This window comes from Pangasianodon hypophthalmus, chromosome 12 (assembly GCF_027358585.1).
Source record: "Pangasianodon hypophthalmus isolate fPanHyp1 chromosome 12, fPanHyp1.pri, whole genome shotgun sequence".
NCBI lineage: Eukaryota > Metazoa > Chordata > Actinopteri > Siluriformes > Pangasiidae > Pangasianodon > Pangasianodon hypophthalmus.
In genome coordinates, this window is record NC_069721.1 from 8,184,858 (window position 1) to 8,204,564 (window position 19,707).

The 19,707-nt window shown below is 38.2% G+C and overlaps 1 protein-coding gene and 1 long non-coding RNA gene across 8 annotated transcripts in view; one reads left to right on the top strand and one right to left on the bottom strand.

Annotated features, from left to right (window-relative positions):
* The window catches only part of exoc6 (exocyst complex component 6), a 52,572-nt gene extending 39,610 nt beyond the window's left edge, over nucleotides 1-12,962 (bottom strand). For 4 of the 7 annotated variants that reach the window (XM_026915594.3, XM_026915593.3, XM_026915591.3 and 1 more), the window contains exon 1: nucleotides 12,817-12,962. In XM_026915594.3, the coding sequence (XP_026771395.3) occupies nucleotides 12,817-12,944 (128 nt within the window). In that variant the 5' untranslated portion in view covers nucleotides 12,945-12,962. Of the gene's footprint in view, nucleotides 1-11,279; nucleotides 11,440-12,816 lie in introns of those variants that run through there. The other 3 variants (XM_026915595.3, XM_026915597.3, XM_026915592.3) reach the window with 1 other exon arrangement.
* On the top strand, nucleotides 11,379-13,275 carry LOC117598703 (uncharacterized). The gene is made up of 3 exons (XR_008302954.1): nucleotides 11,379-11,708; nucleotides 12,662-12,770; nucleotides 12,877-13,275. It is a non-coding gene; the product is annotated as an uncharacterized LOC117598703 (long non-coding RNA).
* The last annotated feature ends 6,432 nt before the right edge of the window (nucleotides 13,276-19,707 follow it).

Here is a 19,707-nt window from a genome sequence, read left to right on the forward strand (position 1 = left end):
TCATACACACAAAACACACCGATCAGCCAATAACACCGATAACATTAATACTACTGAGAGGTCAAGTGAATAACATTGATTATCTTGTCAAGGGGTATATATATATATATTAGGCAGCAAGTGAACAGTCAGTTCTTTAAGTTGATGTGTTGGAAGCAGGAAAAATGGGCAAGTGTAAGGATCTGAGTGACTTTGACAAGGGACAAATTGTGATGGCTAGATGACGGAGTCAGAGCCACACTTGCAAAAATTGTTCAGGAATGGTTTGAGGAACAGGACAAGGAGTTCAAGGTGTTGACTTGGCCTCCAAATTCCCCAGATCTCAATACGATCGAGCATTTGTGGGATGTGCTGCCCAAACAAGTCCGATCCATGGAGGTCCCACCTCCCACCTTACAGGACTTAAAAGATCTCCTGCTAATGTCTTGGTTCCAGATACCACAGCACACCTTCAGAGGTCTTGTGGAGTCCATGCCTCGACAGGTCAGAGCTGTTTCGGTGGCACAAGGGGAACCTACACAGTATTAGGCAGGTATATGCACACAAAAGTTTACACAGAATAGTGTGAAGTGAGCGGCCGCTCTGTGGGCGGAAACGCCTTGTTGATGAGAAAGGTCACAAAGAAAAAGGCTAGACTCCTTTGAGCTGACAGGAAGGCTACGGTAATTCAAATAACCACTCTTTACAACCGTGATTAGCAGAAAAGCATCTCAGAACGCAGAACACGCTGAATCTTGAGGTGGATGGGCTACAACAGCAGGAGACCATGTCAGATTCCACTCCTGTCAGCCAAAAACAGCAATCTGAAGTTTCATTGGCACCCAAACTGGACAGCTGAAGATCTTCTGGTCTTCATAGAAAAAAAATAGTCATCTGTCGCTTGGTCGCTTTCTGGTGTGAAAGTAGGATAGACAGCCTATGATTTAATACAATACAATTTAGAGATGTTTTGAGATGATGCAAGTTAGTATTTTTTTTCTGAACCACTGCTTAGAACTGTCTTAATCTGAGATAAATGAGAAAAGGAAAAGGATCTGCTATAAAATTGTAGTACCAGAGTGTTTTCCAGGCTACTACACTAAAGAAACAGGGTGCTGGCTGTGATTGTGGTTAGGTGTAATTTGTTTGTCAAAATCTCATGCAAATAACCCAGAGCTTCATCCAGAGCAGAAGAAGGACATACAGGGACGAATACGTTCAGTCGTTTGTTTTCATATAAGTACACGCAGTCAGTCAGCGGCGATGTGAACCAGTATGCTAGTACGCATTAAATTATTGATTACTAAATTATTGATAGCTAGAACAGCAAGGAAACTTTTGATGGACTTTGAACTGTACATAATGGCAATAAAAGCTGAATTATATTATAACGACTAGATTTATTTACACCACAGTGCTGTTTACTTCTCCATTCTGATTGGTCAGAAGGTGTTCGATTACGGTAGTGACAGTATTTCCGGCTACAAACCAAATCAGATCACTCACATAAATATTAATGTGCTCGCTGTAATACGGTATCGTTTCTATAGTAACAACGCTAGTATAATCAGATGTGTAATTGTTGATGTAGAGTTTTACGAGGAGACGTTTGTTTTGCATTTTCGGAAGGAGGCTTTGTAACAGTCGGTACGTTTTCTGGCATGGGAATCTTCAGCGCTTTGTAGTTTCTCGGCAACATGACAAGCTATATTTCTTTTGGTCTTATTCAAGAGAAAGTTCAAGAGAAAGAGGAGCTCATGGGAGCTAACTTGTTTCAGGGCCGTTCCACAACGTTAATTGTAACTATAAATGGAAAAAAGTACAGTATGTTGTTCTTTAATAAATAAAACAATGTGATTATTGTCGTATTGCTGTGGTCTGAGTGGAATTAAACACTTCAGGATGTGCTGTTATTGGAAAAATCATCAACTTCAGCCAGAAAACAATCCAAGCACTAAACAGAGCAGGTGTAGCAGACAGGATTAAGAGCTGAACTCACTTTCTATCCACTAGTGCACAACCTTAACCACTGCCACGACGCACAAATCAACCACAAACAAATACATGAACTACATTTTACAATGTCACATGCGTACTAATTTTTAATTTTCTGCTTATTGTAAAACAGAATACAGCTTTCTCAAACATTCAGCCTCGCCACATAGCACATACAAATGAAGACGACTGAACTTGAGTGAGTTTAAATCCTCGGTGCGCTGACTAAACATAATCCAAGTGGACAAAAATGTCTGGTTCAGGTTTAAGCCACGCTGGCCTGCGCCTGCGCCTGTGCCTGTTTCCACACAGGAAGTGAAGTCGCAGCAGTTCAGGCTGCAGGTGTTTCCTGTGAGGTCGGTGCAGCTTTTGTTCTGGAGGGAGTGGAAACTGGATGGAGGCTCAACGTCTCAGAGAAACAGGGATACACACACTATAACTATTAGCAAAGCTCTTTCCACCATTAAATGACTTTACAATTTGTTTTGTAGCTCTTTATATGAAAGTTAGACTCCTATTAAGAGCTCTCAATCTTGGATAGATGCTCTCTGATCACAGTACTTGCCCTATTTAGATATTTAATATAGCCAACCTTATAACACATTCAGTACTGCGAAAAAGTCTTAGGCACCCTATTACTTGTTTCAGCACTTTTGTTATAGATGTTTATTATTTATTATACAACAGTTAGTTTCGTAATTTGATTGGTGGAGAGGTGTTCCAAGCTCGTCTGTGTTCGCCACATAAAAATTCCACTTCCTAGTTTCGAAACCTTTACTACAGTAGTGTTAGTGACATCATCAGCGGACGTGGCAAACGATACTTTTCAGGATTATAGCTTTTGATTTAAAATATGAAATCTCATCAGCTGAAGATGAAAAGGAAGAAGGGGTGCCAATTTGAATGGCACCTTTAATGGGAATGTACAAATCAATGTGAGCTAGCTAGCCAGCTAGCTACACCTTACACCTTGACAATACTCAGTAAGATGAGATATCGCTATATCTGCCCAGGGAATTATGTAGCCCCGGCACCCGGGATGGACAGATTTCACGTCCGCGGCTATTCGTTTTCATATTCATAAATGCCTGGAGAAGTCAGAGAAAGAGCAAAACCTACTTCCTACTGATGTTTACGAAACAAACGTTTTCATCTGCTTTATAATGTGCTTAACTTTGCACGTGCTGTAGCTATAGAGTGTGTTTCCGAATCCCACCGCCTGCTGCACTACACTCATCTGCTTTATGGTTGAACAGATTGTACTGAGCAAAAAAAATAAAGAGCATCATAAAGCCATCACATAACTATCTTGCTAAACACGCAGTCACCTCCCAGTTAAACATACTACGAAGAAAATAAAGATACTAACCAGACTTGAGTAATAGATTTTACTTGAGATAGAACGACAGAAAACCAGGGCTCACAGACAAAGTATTCAGCAATGACTTTTGTCAAAGTCGTGAACACATCAAAAAACCTTAGCGACGATAAAGACTACGGCTATGGCTACGTAGTCATCCTCTCCCCAGGAATTCATATACTTATTCATTTCTCTTCTGTATTAATGCACTCTACTAGCTAACTAGCTTGTCATATAACATTATTACATTACGTTAACTACCACTGATTAGCCTAGTCAATTAGGTTTCCAGGGCAACAAAAAAACACACACAGCGTCCTGGAAGTCTTATGTATGTTACAATTGAAGTGAGATGCTACTAGTTAAAAAGCTGTGCACGAAAAACGTGTGGCACAACAGATAAGTGTTCACCCTGTCATCCAGAGATCACGAGTTTGAATCCCGCTAATGCCACAGCCACCAGTGGCCAGAAGTCTAAGAGAGGAAGTGCTCTCTGGGTGGGAGGGGTGGCATACTCTCTCTCCACTGTCAATCACAGGGACGCTAACCAATCAGGGGCATCTGTGAGCTTATGTATGCGGAAGGGGGAAGATAGCGCTTTCCTCTGAGTGTGTTATGCTTCCCTGTGACGCAGTTCTAAAAGACGCAGCTGGCTGGCTTCATGTGTCTTGGTGGAAGAACATCAAAGCCTTCACGCTCCTGGATTGGTAGCTGTGATACGATAAGGGAAACCTCACTGGAGGGTGGGAATTAAATCAGGGGGAAAAAAATCATATCAGCATGTCTAAAAACATTAAAAATTAGCCATGCTTTCTGGCTTCTCTGTGGTCTCCTCATTATCAGAAAGCAAAAAATCTCAGCAGTCTCTCTCCACGTTCTCAGCATGAATGCTTCCTTCCACAAGAGAGCCGAAGACGGGAACAGATGAAGCCTGTGTTGCCAAAGCAACGCTTTCTATATTTTTTTCACCTTTCAATTTCACATGGAGCGTGAATGTCACGGATGTCTTTAGCATACACCAACGATCCTGCATTAGTCAGTAAATGATTCAACATGCCTACAGGTTTTTTCCTGCAAAACATCCTCACTGAAACATTTATACAGAAATGCACAAACCAGGGGTCCTGCTCCTCGCACCCTTGCCCATTTGCCCTTTCCTGAACTGCTTCCCCTCTCATTTGTGCATCCAGACGCAGGGAGAGACAGCAAGCATCAGCATCTCTTCAGTCCGAACGTTTCCTTCTTCCTGTTATTGCAAAGAGCAGAAAGACATTTCTTCCTGTCTTCTCTTAGGAGAGACACTAAAGGAAGAAACGTGAAACCTTTTCCACTTCCAGCCCATTCACATGCAGGAAACACATGCTCTCAAATGCAAACAAATGACCTCTCATAAACACTCTAGATGAGCTGTTTACAACAAACTACAAAAATGACACATCATTAGTGATGATTACTGAGGCTTTATTTAGTTCACAAACAAAATTATAAAAGCTATGGTGATGAAATGTGCGAATGAAAGATCAGTGATTGGTTAAAAGTGCTTGTAGGTGTGGTTACAAACGTAACCTTTAAGGATTAAATGTTAATCCTTAACCTTTAATCATTTATAAAGGTCATGATTCACTATTAGAACGTTTTTACCTGTTACATAAGGAATAAAACACTACAGGGCATGCTATTACAGGAAAATAATCAATAACAGGGTTTCCTATTTTCCTATAATAACACTGAACACCTCAAGTCTTTTATTCCTCTTATACTACAGCCACATGCCCACAATTGCATTTTTATTAATGAACGAACGACTCTTCCTCGTTTTTATTCCTTTATGGTTACGTTTAATGTTGTATAACATCCATGAAACAAGTTACTTCCTGTTATCATTTATGTTATAGCAGCTGAAGTTAGTAAGACAAAAAAAAATGCAGCTTGTTACAGTCATATGACCGAGAAACTGCAAAGCGTAAACTCCTCTGTCCTGAAGACTTCCCTGTGTCGAAAAGTTACAGCTTTACCTCTGATTGTTACAAAGCACTGACACTGGAGACTCCTTCCAAAAAAGATACACAAAAATCCCCTCACAGAAAACTTCAACCATATCGACAATTACACACACAAGCTGTTACTATAGAAACGCGAACGTATTAGAACAAGGGATCTGAATTAGATTCGGCACTACCGTCAGAGCTGCCGTTATAGGAAACTAATCAACAGCTTCTAACCAATCAGAATGGAGAATTCAGTGTGCTTTGGTATAAAATGTTATTAATGAATCAGGGGTTACGTTGTTACTCTATAGCTATAAGCATGAGACTGAAAATCTCATGTTCTGGATTTGACTAGAGCTGAATAGTAACCTGTAAGTATAAGGCTATGAGAAAACATGGCAGGTTTTAAGAGGTTAATGCTCAAACTGTAACAGAAATACTGAATTTTAAAGACATCATCCCAATATAAAAGCAACGCACCACTTCTTAGGCTTCATCTAAACAATACAAATTCTTTTCTTTACCTAAAGGATATACTGCAGCCATTATAATACAGGCTTAACTGTAACTTCTTCAGTGCATTTTCCATACAGACATAGGCCAAAATGTTAGATTTTACTGCTACATTATAAAAACTACATTTATGAAACATGAAAGCTGAGATCTGCATTTAGAAGAAAACATAACAGTCATATTGTTGTGAAGTTTGTGCACGTGGAGCCTCTGAGCTTTCCGGCACGATCATCACAAAACGCAGGTTCGATCCACTCAGGCCTTGAGCTGAGTTATTCCAGACAGCTTCTCTTTCTTAAGCATCCTCATCCATACACACTGATCTTACTTTATTAAAGGTAAAGTCAGTCATTTTCGGTAAAAAAAAAATAGCTGAAACTAGCTATGGAAACGAATGTAGCGCTTTCAATTAATTATAATCAGTCCATACAGGATTTCATGATTTTTTTGTGATTGTTGTGGCCAGAAATGATTTTGCTGCACCTTTTTTTTCCTCCAAAATTTGTGATGTAATTTATTTTTTTTTTGCAGGATACTACCTTAATTGCCAAAATTGCAAGCAAAGGATTCTTCTTTTAAACTACTACCAGTGAAGACACATACATAATCACTTTCTGTGGTTAAAAAGTATACCACAGACAACATCCAGTACACATTTTTATGACCTTTCTGACCTCAAGAACCATTAATAATATATTAATGTCTAATATAAGGGCTCTCTAATATATATTCAGTCACTTCAGTCATGGTGATTTGCCTTGGCATTTGAGACAAAGCAGCTAAAGTGCTAAAGTGACTCACCAAACTTGATTTACTTTTATGTTCTATGACAATGTTGCATTATTTTGTCTTTCACAGTGATGTTTGTTGGTAAATGGTAGCTGTGTTCATGCTCGATACACGTGAATCGAAGAGGGCTTTGGCTGAATGAGCGTTGTGATGACGTCACATGACGCGTCTTGTGTTGTGCTGAACGAGCGTTGTGATGACGTCACATGACACGTCTTGTGTTGTGCTGAATGAGCGTTCCGATGACGTCACATGACACGTCTTGTGTTGTGCTGAATGAGCGTTGCGATGACGTCACATGATGCGTCTTTGCCCAAATCTGCGGAAAATCTGTGGTAATTTTGAAAAACTGCAAGCTTCTCCGAATATCACAGAGTTTTCTTGATTTTGCATTAATTTCTGCGATCGCAAAATCTTGAAATCCTGGACGGACCGTATAATCTTTAAAGTTATATCTGCATAACCTACTCACTAGAATGCTAGTGAAACAGGGCGGAGCGTTCCGATTGGACACTCAACATAATTTGAGCATCTGAGCATATGATCATTTACTGAATTTTACTGATATGCAACTTGTTTGATTGACAGATCAACTATGACTACAAGTTTACTGTTCATAGTGTGCACAAAGGAGTTTTATTACATTGTTGTAACACATTTGCATCGACACGATCTAACGTTGAGGCCTGAGGAAAATGTACACGTCTGATTTAAAAGTAATTTTAAAAATCTGTGTTAAACACTACAATCATTCTCACCATAAAATTAAAAGTAAAATGCACTAATTACGCAGAGAGAGAAAAATATCCGAACATCTATCGATGTATTGTGAGGGGAAAAAGCTAGATAACTTCCCCTAGGTAACATAACCTTCTGTGATAGGGGAACATCACTGAGCTACAAACAATCCTAAAGTGGAAGTTATGCTTAAAGATGACTCAGTGTTGCCAGATCTGTGGTTTTTACGTGGAACTGGCCCACTGTTTAAACGCTGTCACAGGTTGTTGTTTTGGCGCTGGTTTAGAAAGCAGAATTTTGCATACATTTGTATAAGTCAAATTTGTAAAATGAAACGTTTTTAGACACAAACAGGAAATTTGGCACAGGTTTTTATATGAACATACATGAATAATTGGCAGCCTGGGAAAACCCCTCACAGGATTCACAAAATGTGACCTTTTCTATTATACAGGCTTAGCTGTGACAGCGACAAGTTTTCCTGAACTGTAATGTTTCTCTTTTGCAAAGACAAACTCAAGCACCGAAAGTGAAAAGAGAGAAAATCAGATGTAGAGATTTCAGTCATTTTCCACCGAAAGATGTCCCGCCTACTTTTACATGTATAATCTAATCTACTTACGGAAAAACATCATCACCGCATCACAGCGTTTACAATCGGAAAGAAGTTCTCGCTTTAATTATGAGCTTCATCCACACCAGTCTCTGTCTCATCACCTGAGATAAAACATCACTTTAAAACACACGAGCCTCATCGTCGTCCCTTCACTCGACTGATCCTCTGTTCGTGCGAAATTCGTGGGAATTATTATTTCACAGAAAATAATAGCTGATATATTCAAAATAAATTATTTAGTGGGAAATAATAGCTAATAGCTGATAAATTCAAAATAAATTATTTAGTGGGAAATAATAGCTAATAGCTGATAAATTCAAAATAAATTATTTAGTGGGAAATAATAGCTAATAGCTGATAAATTCAAAATAAATTATTTTGTGGGAAATAATAGCTGATAAATTCAAAATAAATTATTTGTCGTAAATAATAGCTGATAAATTCAAAGTAAATTATTTTGTGGGAAATAATAGCTGATAACTTCAGTGCTGACTTAACTTCTTGTTATTAACATCTTTTCATCAGGTATTTAATCCGTGGTCGTGTGTACAGACGCGCTCTCTGTTTTGATGACAGCGTGATGGTGCAGGTGCGTCGCCGACATTTTGACAGCAGGTATCTGATTACAAACTAAACTGATTAGGATTATGTCCTTTTCTCTACGACACACAACTATTCAACAGCTTCCGCTCTCGGAAAAGAAAAGCTCACTTATCTAGCAAGGTTTTGGACGTCTTTACGCAGATTGACTATTTTTACTGCTCTGTTTATTACACTGTTATTACTAAACTACTTACTCAACGTACTTTATGGAGGCAGAAATCCAAGGCAAGGTCAGAATGTCATTTTTCGTCAAGTATTGCATATTATTTATGTTTTATTAAAGTTGATATGTCAATGTATAACTTCAATTTTTGGTTGTTTTCCAGACTCCAGACTCCAAACTCCAGCGACATCAGACAGGTTTTTCCCAAACCGCTACAAATACATTATAAAACTAGACCTTTTTATTTCAGACCTTGGTGAATTCACTATTTAAGGAAAAACCGTATTTGTAATACAGCTTTGTTAATAATGTGATGTAGGATGTCATTAATGATCACTCAGTGGTACTTACACATCTCACTCTCGCTGCTACTTCACTTGTTAATATACCAATTAGTTTCACAGTGCAATTAATTCATCATAATTACTGAATAATATGCTTCAAAATATACAATTTTATAACGTAATCACTGCACAGAATTTAGCAGGCTGATTTTCTGTCTGCCACTGTAAATTTATTAAAGGCATACAGTACAGAGGTTACTGTCTCACAGCTCAAGGATCCCTGGTTCTGTTGGTTTTCTCCTCGTGTCCTCGCCATGGGTTTCCTCCGGGTTCTCTGGTTTCCTCCCACCTCCTAACAACATGGCAGGAGGTGGATCGGATATGCTAAATTGCCCCAGGTGTGTGTGTGTGTGTGTGTGTGTGCGTGATGCCCTGTGATAGACCTGCGTCCCGTCCAGGGTGTATTCCTTCCCGAGGATAGAACTCAGATCCACCCTGACCAGAGGGCCTTTCGCACCGCTTTAGTTCCAGAACTAAATTTACAGTACTAAAGTACTGGGCGATTTTGTGCGAACTATTTCCCAGTACCGTTTAAAGGGTTGCATTCGCACTGACAGTGGGCACTAGGAAGTGACGTAAGCCGGTCGACAGCGACGTCATTTGTGTGCGGCGTTCAACAACAGGAACAAAGAAGAACAACGTAAACAACCGGAGGATGGAGGACGCTGTGATCGGAGCTGTGTTTTTGTCGTGTCTCGCGTCCATCTATCGCTGTTCTCCATACTTGCGAAATAAGTTGACACTACAGTATGTTTACATGGCGTTTTAAATCATGGCGGGTGAGGGCGTTTTCGTACGCGTTTGGCCAATCAACGTCTACTTACGTCACGGATAGTACCAGTTGTGCTGGTTAGACCCTGCTCCGGAGTAGGAGCTGTAATTTGGTTCTCGAAAAAGGCAGTCCGGGACTAAAATCGCACCCAGTTCCGGAGGTGCGAAAACGCCAAAAAGTGGGTAGTTCCACAATTAGTTCAGGTACTATGAAAAGGTTCCCGCGGTGCGAAAGGCCCTCAGGATAAAGCAGCTCCTTAAGATGCCTAAAGTTCAGAGATCCTGGTGGAATCACAACCAAGCCCTTTACAGGTTGTTTAAAAGACTTGGAATGAGACTGAGTGGTAATCTGTCTTACTAAAATTACACCGGTTTACCTACATCCTGCTGAAAAAAAAACAAACAAAAAAAAACAATAAAAACAATAGAAACCTCACAGAAATTCTAATGGTTTCCACTACAAATACCAATACACACCATCAGATACCCATTAAAACAATTAGTGGTCCTTAATGGTATACATTAGACATAACAAGCCACCAATAGAAGGCAACAGATGACCAGTAGAGACCCACAGGGACCATTAGAGTTTCCATTAAAACCATTACAACTCCCATTATTACCATTAAAACCAATACAACTCCCATTATAACCTTTAAAACCAATACAACTCCCATTATAACCTTTAAAACCATTACAACTCCCATTATTACCATTAAAACCATTACAACTCCCATTATAACCATTAAAACCATTACAACTCCCATTATAACCATTAAAACCATTACAACTCCCATTATAACATTTAAAACCATTACAACTCCCATTATAACCATTACAAATTCTATGAGGGTTTCCATATATTTTTTTTTTCCCAGCAGGGATAACTAGCAATCAGACTGATGTGATTGTGATTGTGTGTGTGTGTGTGTGTGTGTGAGATGAGATGAGTAGACTAACACTGTGCTCCAACCTGACCCACAGGTTCCTGGTGTCAGTGGTAGAACATTAGATTGAGGTCGTTATGAACTCCAGCACTTGCCCATGAGCAGAGCAGAAGATGGTGATGGGACAGAAGCTGTCATGTCAGATGTGTTTGAGATGCTGAGCCTGGGCCTCACCTATCTCTCTCTCTCTCTCTCTCTCTTCCCCATATCACTTCCTCTCTGACAGGAATGAACACCAGACAGCAGGAGAGACAGACAGTACACCAACACAGCCGACATGAATCACTGAAACATTGCTGTGGCAGTGTGGACTTCAGCTCAGCAGCTTAGCCACACTGACACTCGTTAGCTACACAGCTAGCTAGCTTTAGCAAACAAAGGCCCAACTCCATCTTCCTTCCAGCAGAGAGGACAGAGCACAGAGCTGGACACGACAAGCCGGAGAAGCACAACAACAAGCTGAAACCTCCTACCGAAGCGTTGGACCGATGCAGGCGGTGTCCGTGCTCTCGATTTCCTGCAGTATGCGCTCATGCTCGGTGATACTCTCCAGGGTTTCACTCTCCGCCATGTTGCTCTGTCTTCATCACAGCGACAGTTGATGACAATGCGGGCTGAAGGCGCAGTGACCAGCGTCCGCCGCCAGGGGGAGCCGTGAGGCAGAGCGCGCACCTCAAACAACTCGAGCCTCCCTACATAGGCGCACTACATAGGGCACGAAGTAATGGTTTCTAAACCCTTCATAGTGCACTATATATCCACTTCGGAGCTTTTAGGGATACAAGCAAGCCCTACGTTTAGTAAGAGTGAGCTGGGGTTGGTGGTGTAATATAGAGTTATTGCTATATGTGGTAATGGACATTGTACTACAGCGTCAGAGTGAAGAGGAAATAACAGCTCAGGTACTCTTTATACAGCTTAGCTACTTTTTAACTTAAAAAAACTGTTTATTTTAGATTGATCTTATCTTAAAATACAACAAAGCAGTGATTTTTGTTATACTCCACTATACTGCAAAGTGCATTCTCCCTTCCTGTACTGTGATTATTATTATTATTATTATTATTATTATTATTATTATTATTATTATTACTATTATTAATAGTAGTAGTAAAAAGTTTAGATTAACAAATTATAGTTAATTCATATCAGAAATAAGAACAACAGCAACAACAACAACAATAACAATAACAACAACAACAACAACAACAACAACAACAATAACAATAACAATAACAATAACAACAACAACAACAACAACAATAATAATAATAACAATAATAATAATAATAATAATAAACATTTAAATCCAGTTTATTTTATTATTATTATTATTATTATTATTATTATTATTATTAATAGAAGTAGTAGTAAAAATTGTGGATTAACAAATTATAGTTAACATATGTCAGAAACAACAACAACAACAACCACAACAACAACAACAACAACCACAACAACAACAACAACAACAATAATAATAATAATAATAATAATGGACCTTTATATAAACTGGGTTTACATGTTTATTATTATTATTATTGTTGTTGTTGTTGTTGTTGTTGTTTATGATATGTACTAACTATAGCCTATATGCTAACATGTTAACTTATATATAATATATGCCGGAAATAACAACAGCAACAACAACGACATAGCATAATAACATAGTAAATATCATTTATTTCATTGAGAAATGCTTTTGTCAACCCCAAACACACAAGTCAATCTGAACAGATGAGCCTTAAGTCTAAGTAGTGAGTAATAACATAGTAGTAACCTGTAGTGACTAATTAGATGTTTGAATTTTCCACAGAATGAGCAATGATCAGTCTACTCTATTTCATTCTTTCAGTGTTTTCTGAACAAGACAACTGTGTGACGTAGTTTCTTGAACAATCAGCACCATGTGAAATTAAATGGATGAAATGGAAATCAGTCAGAATGCTGAATATAATGCAAAGGTCAGTGATTTCATGAAAATAACAAACTCGTGATATGGGTAATTACCTTAAGGTTGTCCCCAAAGGCATGTCTACTGACTCAAGTTCTGCAAAAACATTGCCGTAGAGTTTTTCTTCTCGAACATCCTCTTCTGGGGGACTCGGCAGTGGAGCCCTCACTCTGCTGCTCTCCATGATCCCTTCACCATCAGGAGTGTGTGAAAGAGGACTAAGTTTCTGACAGGATAGCACAGAAACCGGAGTCAGCAAAAAACTGCAACCCCTGCAAAAAGCCTGTCCTCGTGACCCTCAGTACTTTGAATCCAGCATAACTGCCATCATTGCTGTGCTCGTTAAATATTTCCTTGTGCTACAGTGTAATTAACTCCGTCTTCATGCTGAAGTGAGGCGGTAAGGAGGTGTGTGGTGGCAGATGACGATGTTTAATAATATAATATAATTATATATCAGGAATTTTAATTCAGATACTACTCACTGGACTAAATACAGTACAAAGTGTACCTTACAGTGTGTGTGTGTGTGTGTGTGTGTGTTCATCTTAGATCCCTACATTTCTTCAGATCAGCTATTATATTAAAATTGTCCAACATTGTTCATTTTGTAATCCTCATATTCTAACAGTAGATTTCATGAAAAAAGGACATGTGACTCAAGTTCACGCTTATCAGCAGTAAGAGCGACCAAGGACAACCACAGGATGAAGACATTCATGCACAATATTTTCTGCTGAATGTTCTGAACCCACGTTGCCTCTAGTCTCTGCAGTCCATGTTTTCCTTGTTAGTTTTGTACAGGAGCTGTGTAATACTTTAGTAATATCATTTGTACATTTGTAGCAGTTTCAGGCAATAGCACAATAAGCAGAGAAGTATTCATATGTAAATCAAATTGTGATTATCATTCAAAACACTTCTGATATTATAATTCCACATTCAGACTCCTCCTACGCAAGTGTGGTGCGTGTGTGAAGTGATACCTAACAATTTACTGAGGAAAAAAATGATTACTGCTTAAACATGGCTGCTAGTAGACTACAGGTATTAGCTAACTACATTGTTTAGATAACAGTGTGTCATGGTGTCAGAAGCACATAAGCAAGTCCATATCTGATATATGCCAGAAATAACAACAGCAACAACAACGACATAGCATAATAACATAGTAAACATCATTTATTCCATTGAGAGGATGACTTAACAACCGTTTGCACAATGCTAAACGGATAGCTGTAAGCTTTCCTTCCTCATTAGGTACATTAGATTCATAGCGCCGCTCAAAACGATAGAAAACTTCAGACACCGAATATGTTAAATGTGGGATGAAGGGAAAGTTGCGTGACATGAATGTTTGCTGGACAGGGGAACTGCTTATAGTCACTGAAACATGAGAGTTAGACGGAGCAAGATATATTTGTTGCAATGGTCTGTTTATGTACACACTTCTAATCCTCAATGTCATGGCAAGGTTGCCACTGGCTGATAAAAACTTGACTAATCCAAAGCAGGGTTAGTGAAAGAACCAGAAGAGTGGATCGTGACTTAACTAGGAGCTAGGAAGAATTCAGACCATTGAAACTGAGAGATCTCACACACGCAGTACTATACGTAGCACCAGATATCTCATGTTAGCATTAGACCATGTTGCTGTTGAATTCTCAAATCTGATTGGTCAGAAGGTGTTAATTAATTCTACAGTTTTCTACAGGAGCTCTTCTGCAAAGCTGCAAGGCAAATCACAGGTCTCTGTATCACACAGAACAGTTTTGCACTCAAGTCTCCATCAGTGAACAGTTGATAACTTCAACAAAATAGACTTCATGTTGAAACTATAATGAATTTCCTGGTTACACAATTGCACTCTTTGACCATATAGTACACACAGAAGGGAATGATTTATAATCGCACTATCCGGTGTCACCCAGATGAGGATGGGTTCCGTTTTGAGTCTGGTACCTCTCAATGTTTCTTCCTCATGTCGTCTCAGGGAGTTTTTCCTTGACATTGTCGCCTCTGGCTTGTTCATTAGGGATAAATTTCTAAATTTAAAATTTATATCCTGAATTTATATATTTCCATAAAGCCTTTTTTGTGACAATGTCCATTGTTAAAAGCGTTATACAAATAAAATTGAATTGAATTGAATATTAATGTGCTGGTTCTAATAAGTTATTGTTTCTAAAGTTGCAACTAATTCACAAGATTGTCTCATAATCTAAATATAATAATACATGGATTTTTTTTAAAATTGCTGTTATTTAACAAAGGAAAATGTCTAATTGTTGATATAGTGAAGTTTTCTATAAGGAGATATTTGACATTTATGGAAGGAGTCTCCAGTGTCAGTGCTTTGTAACAGGCTGTAAGTTTCCCACCATAGGAAAGTCTTCAGGACAACTTTTTTTGTCTTATTAATTTCCAGAGAAAGTGAGAAAACAGCTGTTTACAGCTGCTGTAATGTAAGTGATAACAGGAACTAACTTGTTTCATGGATGTCCCAAGACAATAAGTATAACTATAACCAGACTGTAATCATTAGTAAATTGTTGTGTTATAAGTGGAATAAAACACGATGAGACATGATGTTATAGGAAACTAATCGACTTTGGGGTGGTAATGTTAACGTTAAATGAGGACTAGAAATACAAGGAAGACAAAAAAAACTGGAAATATAACTTACATCTATAGTATAAACACAAACTAGGCCTCACAAGGCCATGAGAAAAACATGGGTATTTATTCGTATATTAAAAAGATTAATTGCAAGGAACAAACAGTGAGTGGGCTGTGATGAAGGAAGAGAACACAAGGGAAGAAAACAGTATAGATTATTGATTAAAATTGAGATTTTTGATTAAAGTCTAAATCTCACAGCATGAAATTAACTCAACCCTGAACTGGTGGTGGATGGGATACATGTGGCCACCAGATGGCAACAAAAAACCTTCAGAGGACATACTGACCTCATGAATCTTATGCGTTCTGATGAATTTTCAGAATGTACAGTAATTTTCAGTACATGATTTATTGAAACTAACAGAATTTTCATTCATTAAGCTGCTTTTTTTAATGGACCTGTCCAATGTTTCATAAGACTAATAATATAGTGAAGTTGTGATGTGTTTTAGTAAATGTTTTTGTCAGATTTTTTTTATATATATATACCTTTGTGGTTTCTTTCATTCATTATAAAAAATCCTTTAGACTTTCCCTTCATTGTTTTATGGTTTGCAGTGAATTTTTACTATAATCAAAATAAATGTTTCCAACAGACACATTAGAGCAGAGTCTCACATTTGTATTTGTTTTTTGGTGAATTGTCATATTTCCAAATTTGTTTGAAATGTTTTTACTAATTTTGGAGTGATGTGTTAGACAGTGCTCTTTATCACCATCATTAAACATAATCTTTCCTAAGAATGGTGCTCATCCCTTCAGTACAGTTCCAGAGACCTGTAAATTATTATTATTAATTATTATTTTTTTGCTGTCCTTTAATTTGTCACCCATCTTTAGAGCTAAATCGCATGATTTCTAATGGATACAAGTTTTCCTCTAAATTGTTCAGAAGATTTCCTCCCTAATAGTATTAGTCATATCGATGAATGCATAAACTTTCCCAAATTAACTGACATTTTAACATTCTCATCTACTCTGATCTTGCAGACAGGTCGAGTGCCTGCATGACTGAATCCTTTTTACTTTAAGACTCTCTTGTTAGTCATTATTAAAAATATATCAAACATATAATCATAAAATCAGTAGTTTAGCACGGGCAAGCCTTATCACATACAGTGTCTGAGTTCCTTTAGGGCGTAATGTTTTCCATCTCTCAGTGAATCATGTTACTGTATCTGAATCAACATGAATCATGTTAAACAGGACAATCATCTATTATTTTCAGCTCATAAACCTGAGAACTGTAAAATATTTGCTGGTACATTCACAGGAGCATGCTTATCTCTCTCTGTATGACTAGAATAGATTGCCTCAGGTTGGGTTTCTTTTTCCAAATACCCAAATATGAGCATATATTTTTATAAAGCTATTTATATCACGAAACACTCACACAATGATGTGGATTCATCAGGTACCTTCATTGTTTGTTAGCCGGGTTGTCCTCCCATTATTCTCCCAAACGTTGCATGATACACTCAGATGAATTGTTCCATGGATTTCACAGCACTTATTACTATTAATGTCCCAATTAAGGGCTGACAAGTAGAAACTAATGCTGTTAGAAACATTGCTCTAATTTCAGAGGGATTTGTTAACCATTTTTGATGATGTACCACTGCATTGTATAAAATTTACAGTAATTTACAGGCCACTTAGAGTACTTTACTATAAACACTTGTAAACATAATAACATGGTAAATTAAAATTATAAAGTACAAAATATAATCCACTAAATTGCTATATTTGGCTGACACATTTATCCAAAATGACTTTGAGGCTGAAAATCCAAGGCTTAACCACTGAAGCACCACTTCCCTCCACTATAGCTTGCACTGATTCACCACTTCCCTCCACTATAGCTTGCACTGATTCAACCACCTACCATCAAGTTTATTCACAGTGAAAGACAAATTTCTGTGCTATACTAAACTGAAGTTATTCCTAGCATATAAATTTACACTTAAAGGCTTTGTGTTTACTTATTGGGGGCAGGCGTGGCCTAATGGATAGAGAGTCGGACTTGCAACCTGAAGGTGAACCTGAAGGTTGTGGGTTCGAGTCTCGGGTCCGGCAGGGATTGTAGGTGGGGGGAGTGAATGACCAGCGCTCTCTCCCACCCTCAATACCACGACTGAGGTGAGACCCTTGAGCAAGGCACTGAACCCCCAAACTGCTCCCCAGGCGCCGCAGCAAAAAAGGCTGCCCACTGCTCCGGGTGTGTGTTCACGGTGTGTGTGTGTTCACTACTGTGTGTGTGCACTTGGATGGGTTAAATGCAGAGCACAAATTCCAAGTATGGGTCACCATACTTGGCCACAAGTCACTTCACGAAAAATACTCGCTAAAATAAAGGGTGCAAAAACGATCAAAGGAATTGTCAGATCTCAATACAAAGAGAGTCTTTATCATTCTCACTCCCACCTAAAATGTTAGGTATCCCACTATGCATTGCGTTTTCTGTTTTTTTTTTTCCTCCAAACCAATGCACTGCTCTAATTGCCCACTTGTCACGTCACAATACGTCACAACGTTTATTGTCATATGTACAAGTACCATGTACAAAGTACAATGAAATTCTTGCTTGAATGCTTCTCTACAGACTATAAACATGACAAAAAATATGATAGACAGTACTCCTAAATACAAAATAACCAAATATACAGACATAAAAATAATAATCAAAATAATAATTACCAGATAGTGGTAGTGCCAGTAATGAAATTGGAAAAATATGTCAAGTAAGTCAAGTAGCAAAAATGACAGTAGAGTCCAATATCATTATTGATGTTACACATCAGTGTGTGTTTAACAATCTTACAATAGTTGGATAAAAACTATCCCTAAATCTATTAGAGTTCGAAGCCATTTATCTGAGGGAAGAAAAGAAAAAGTGCTTGTGCAGGGTGACAGTGATCCTTCATGATCCGCGTCGCCTTTCTGAGGCGTTATGTAGTATAGATGTCCTCTGCCTCTGGTAGCTGTGTGCCGAATGATTTTCTGTGTTGTCTTAACAACCCTCAAGAACAGCAATCAACACACTGCCATGTCTCGGCACCATTTTGATGCATACATCCACTGCATCCAACTGTTTGCAGTACAATCCCGTAAAATAAAAACAATTGCTGTAAAATAAATACTGTAAATTTACAGCAACTGTTTACAGTTGAGTTTTTTCCCTGGACATGTAGAACATGTAGATCATGTAGATCATATTGACTGAATGCAGTAAACTAGTGTTTCCAAATTAAACAATCTCAGTCCTGTTGTCATGTTGCACTGAGGACTGACTCAGAATCACCTGATTCATTTCACACGGACCTTGATAATGTGCTGAACTGAATCAGGTTGAATCATGTTAAAGCAGAGGGAAAGTATAAACCGCACAATGCAGGGGTTTGTCTAAATGGGGGTTTTGAAACATTGCAAAAAAAATGTCAACCAATGTCCTACCGCCCACTGAAGCGCAGAGGACCTTTCAGCAGGTTCAAACTAAACTTATAACCGCATACACTACGTTCCCTTTAGTAGTTACTGAATAATATGAAAAACAACATGACTAAGTAAGGAATCAACATCACATGCCATTACCACCCCAAAGTGTTTTATACACTACAGCAATTTGCCAACGTGAACAATGTTTATGCTGCAGTTGCTTTAAATGCTGTGGAAAGTCTGGGAACAAGTTAGTTCTTGTCATCGCTTATGTTACAGCAGCTTTCAACAGTTATTCCCTTGCAAGCCTTTCTTATTTCGATGTCAAATCCCACAGCATATCATGCAACAGAGAAACCCACAAAGCCCTCAGTCCTATAGACGTTCATGTTTCGGAAAACTTAAAGCACTTTACCTCTGATTATTACAAAGCACTGACACTGAAGACTCATTTAAAACATGTTAAATATATGTCTCTTCACAGAAAACTTCACCATCTCAACAATTACGCACTTTGAATCTGTTTATGTGTAAGCTGTTACTCATTGATTACATATTAGAATGGATGCATTAATACAAACCTTGTTGCTGTTATAGATTATTAACATTAATCAAAACCTTCTGACCAATCAGATTTGAGAATTCAGATCTTGGCATTGATTTATAAATGAGAAATGAGCTCAATCATTTCTTATGGACTAAATAGCATGCTAAATGTTTTATTTTAACACTTCGAGTTGAATACCTACGTAGGGCCTTGAATACACATTCATAAGCATTGCGTAAACATTTTAAAAAGTAATACTTGAGGATTAATCAAAGGATTACGA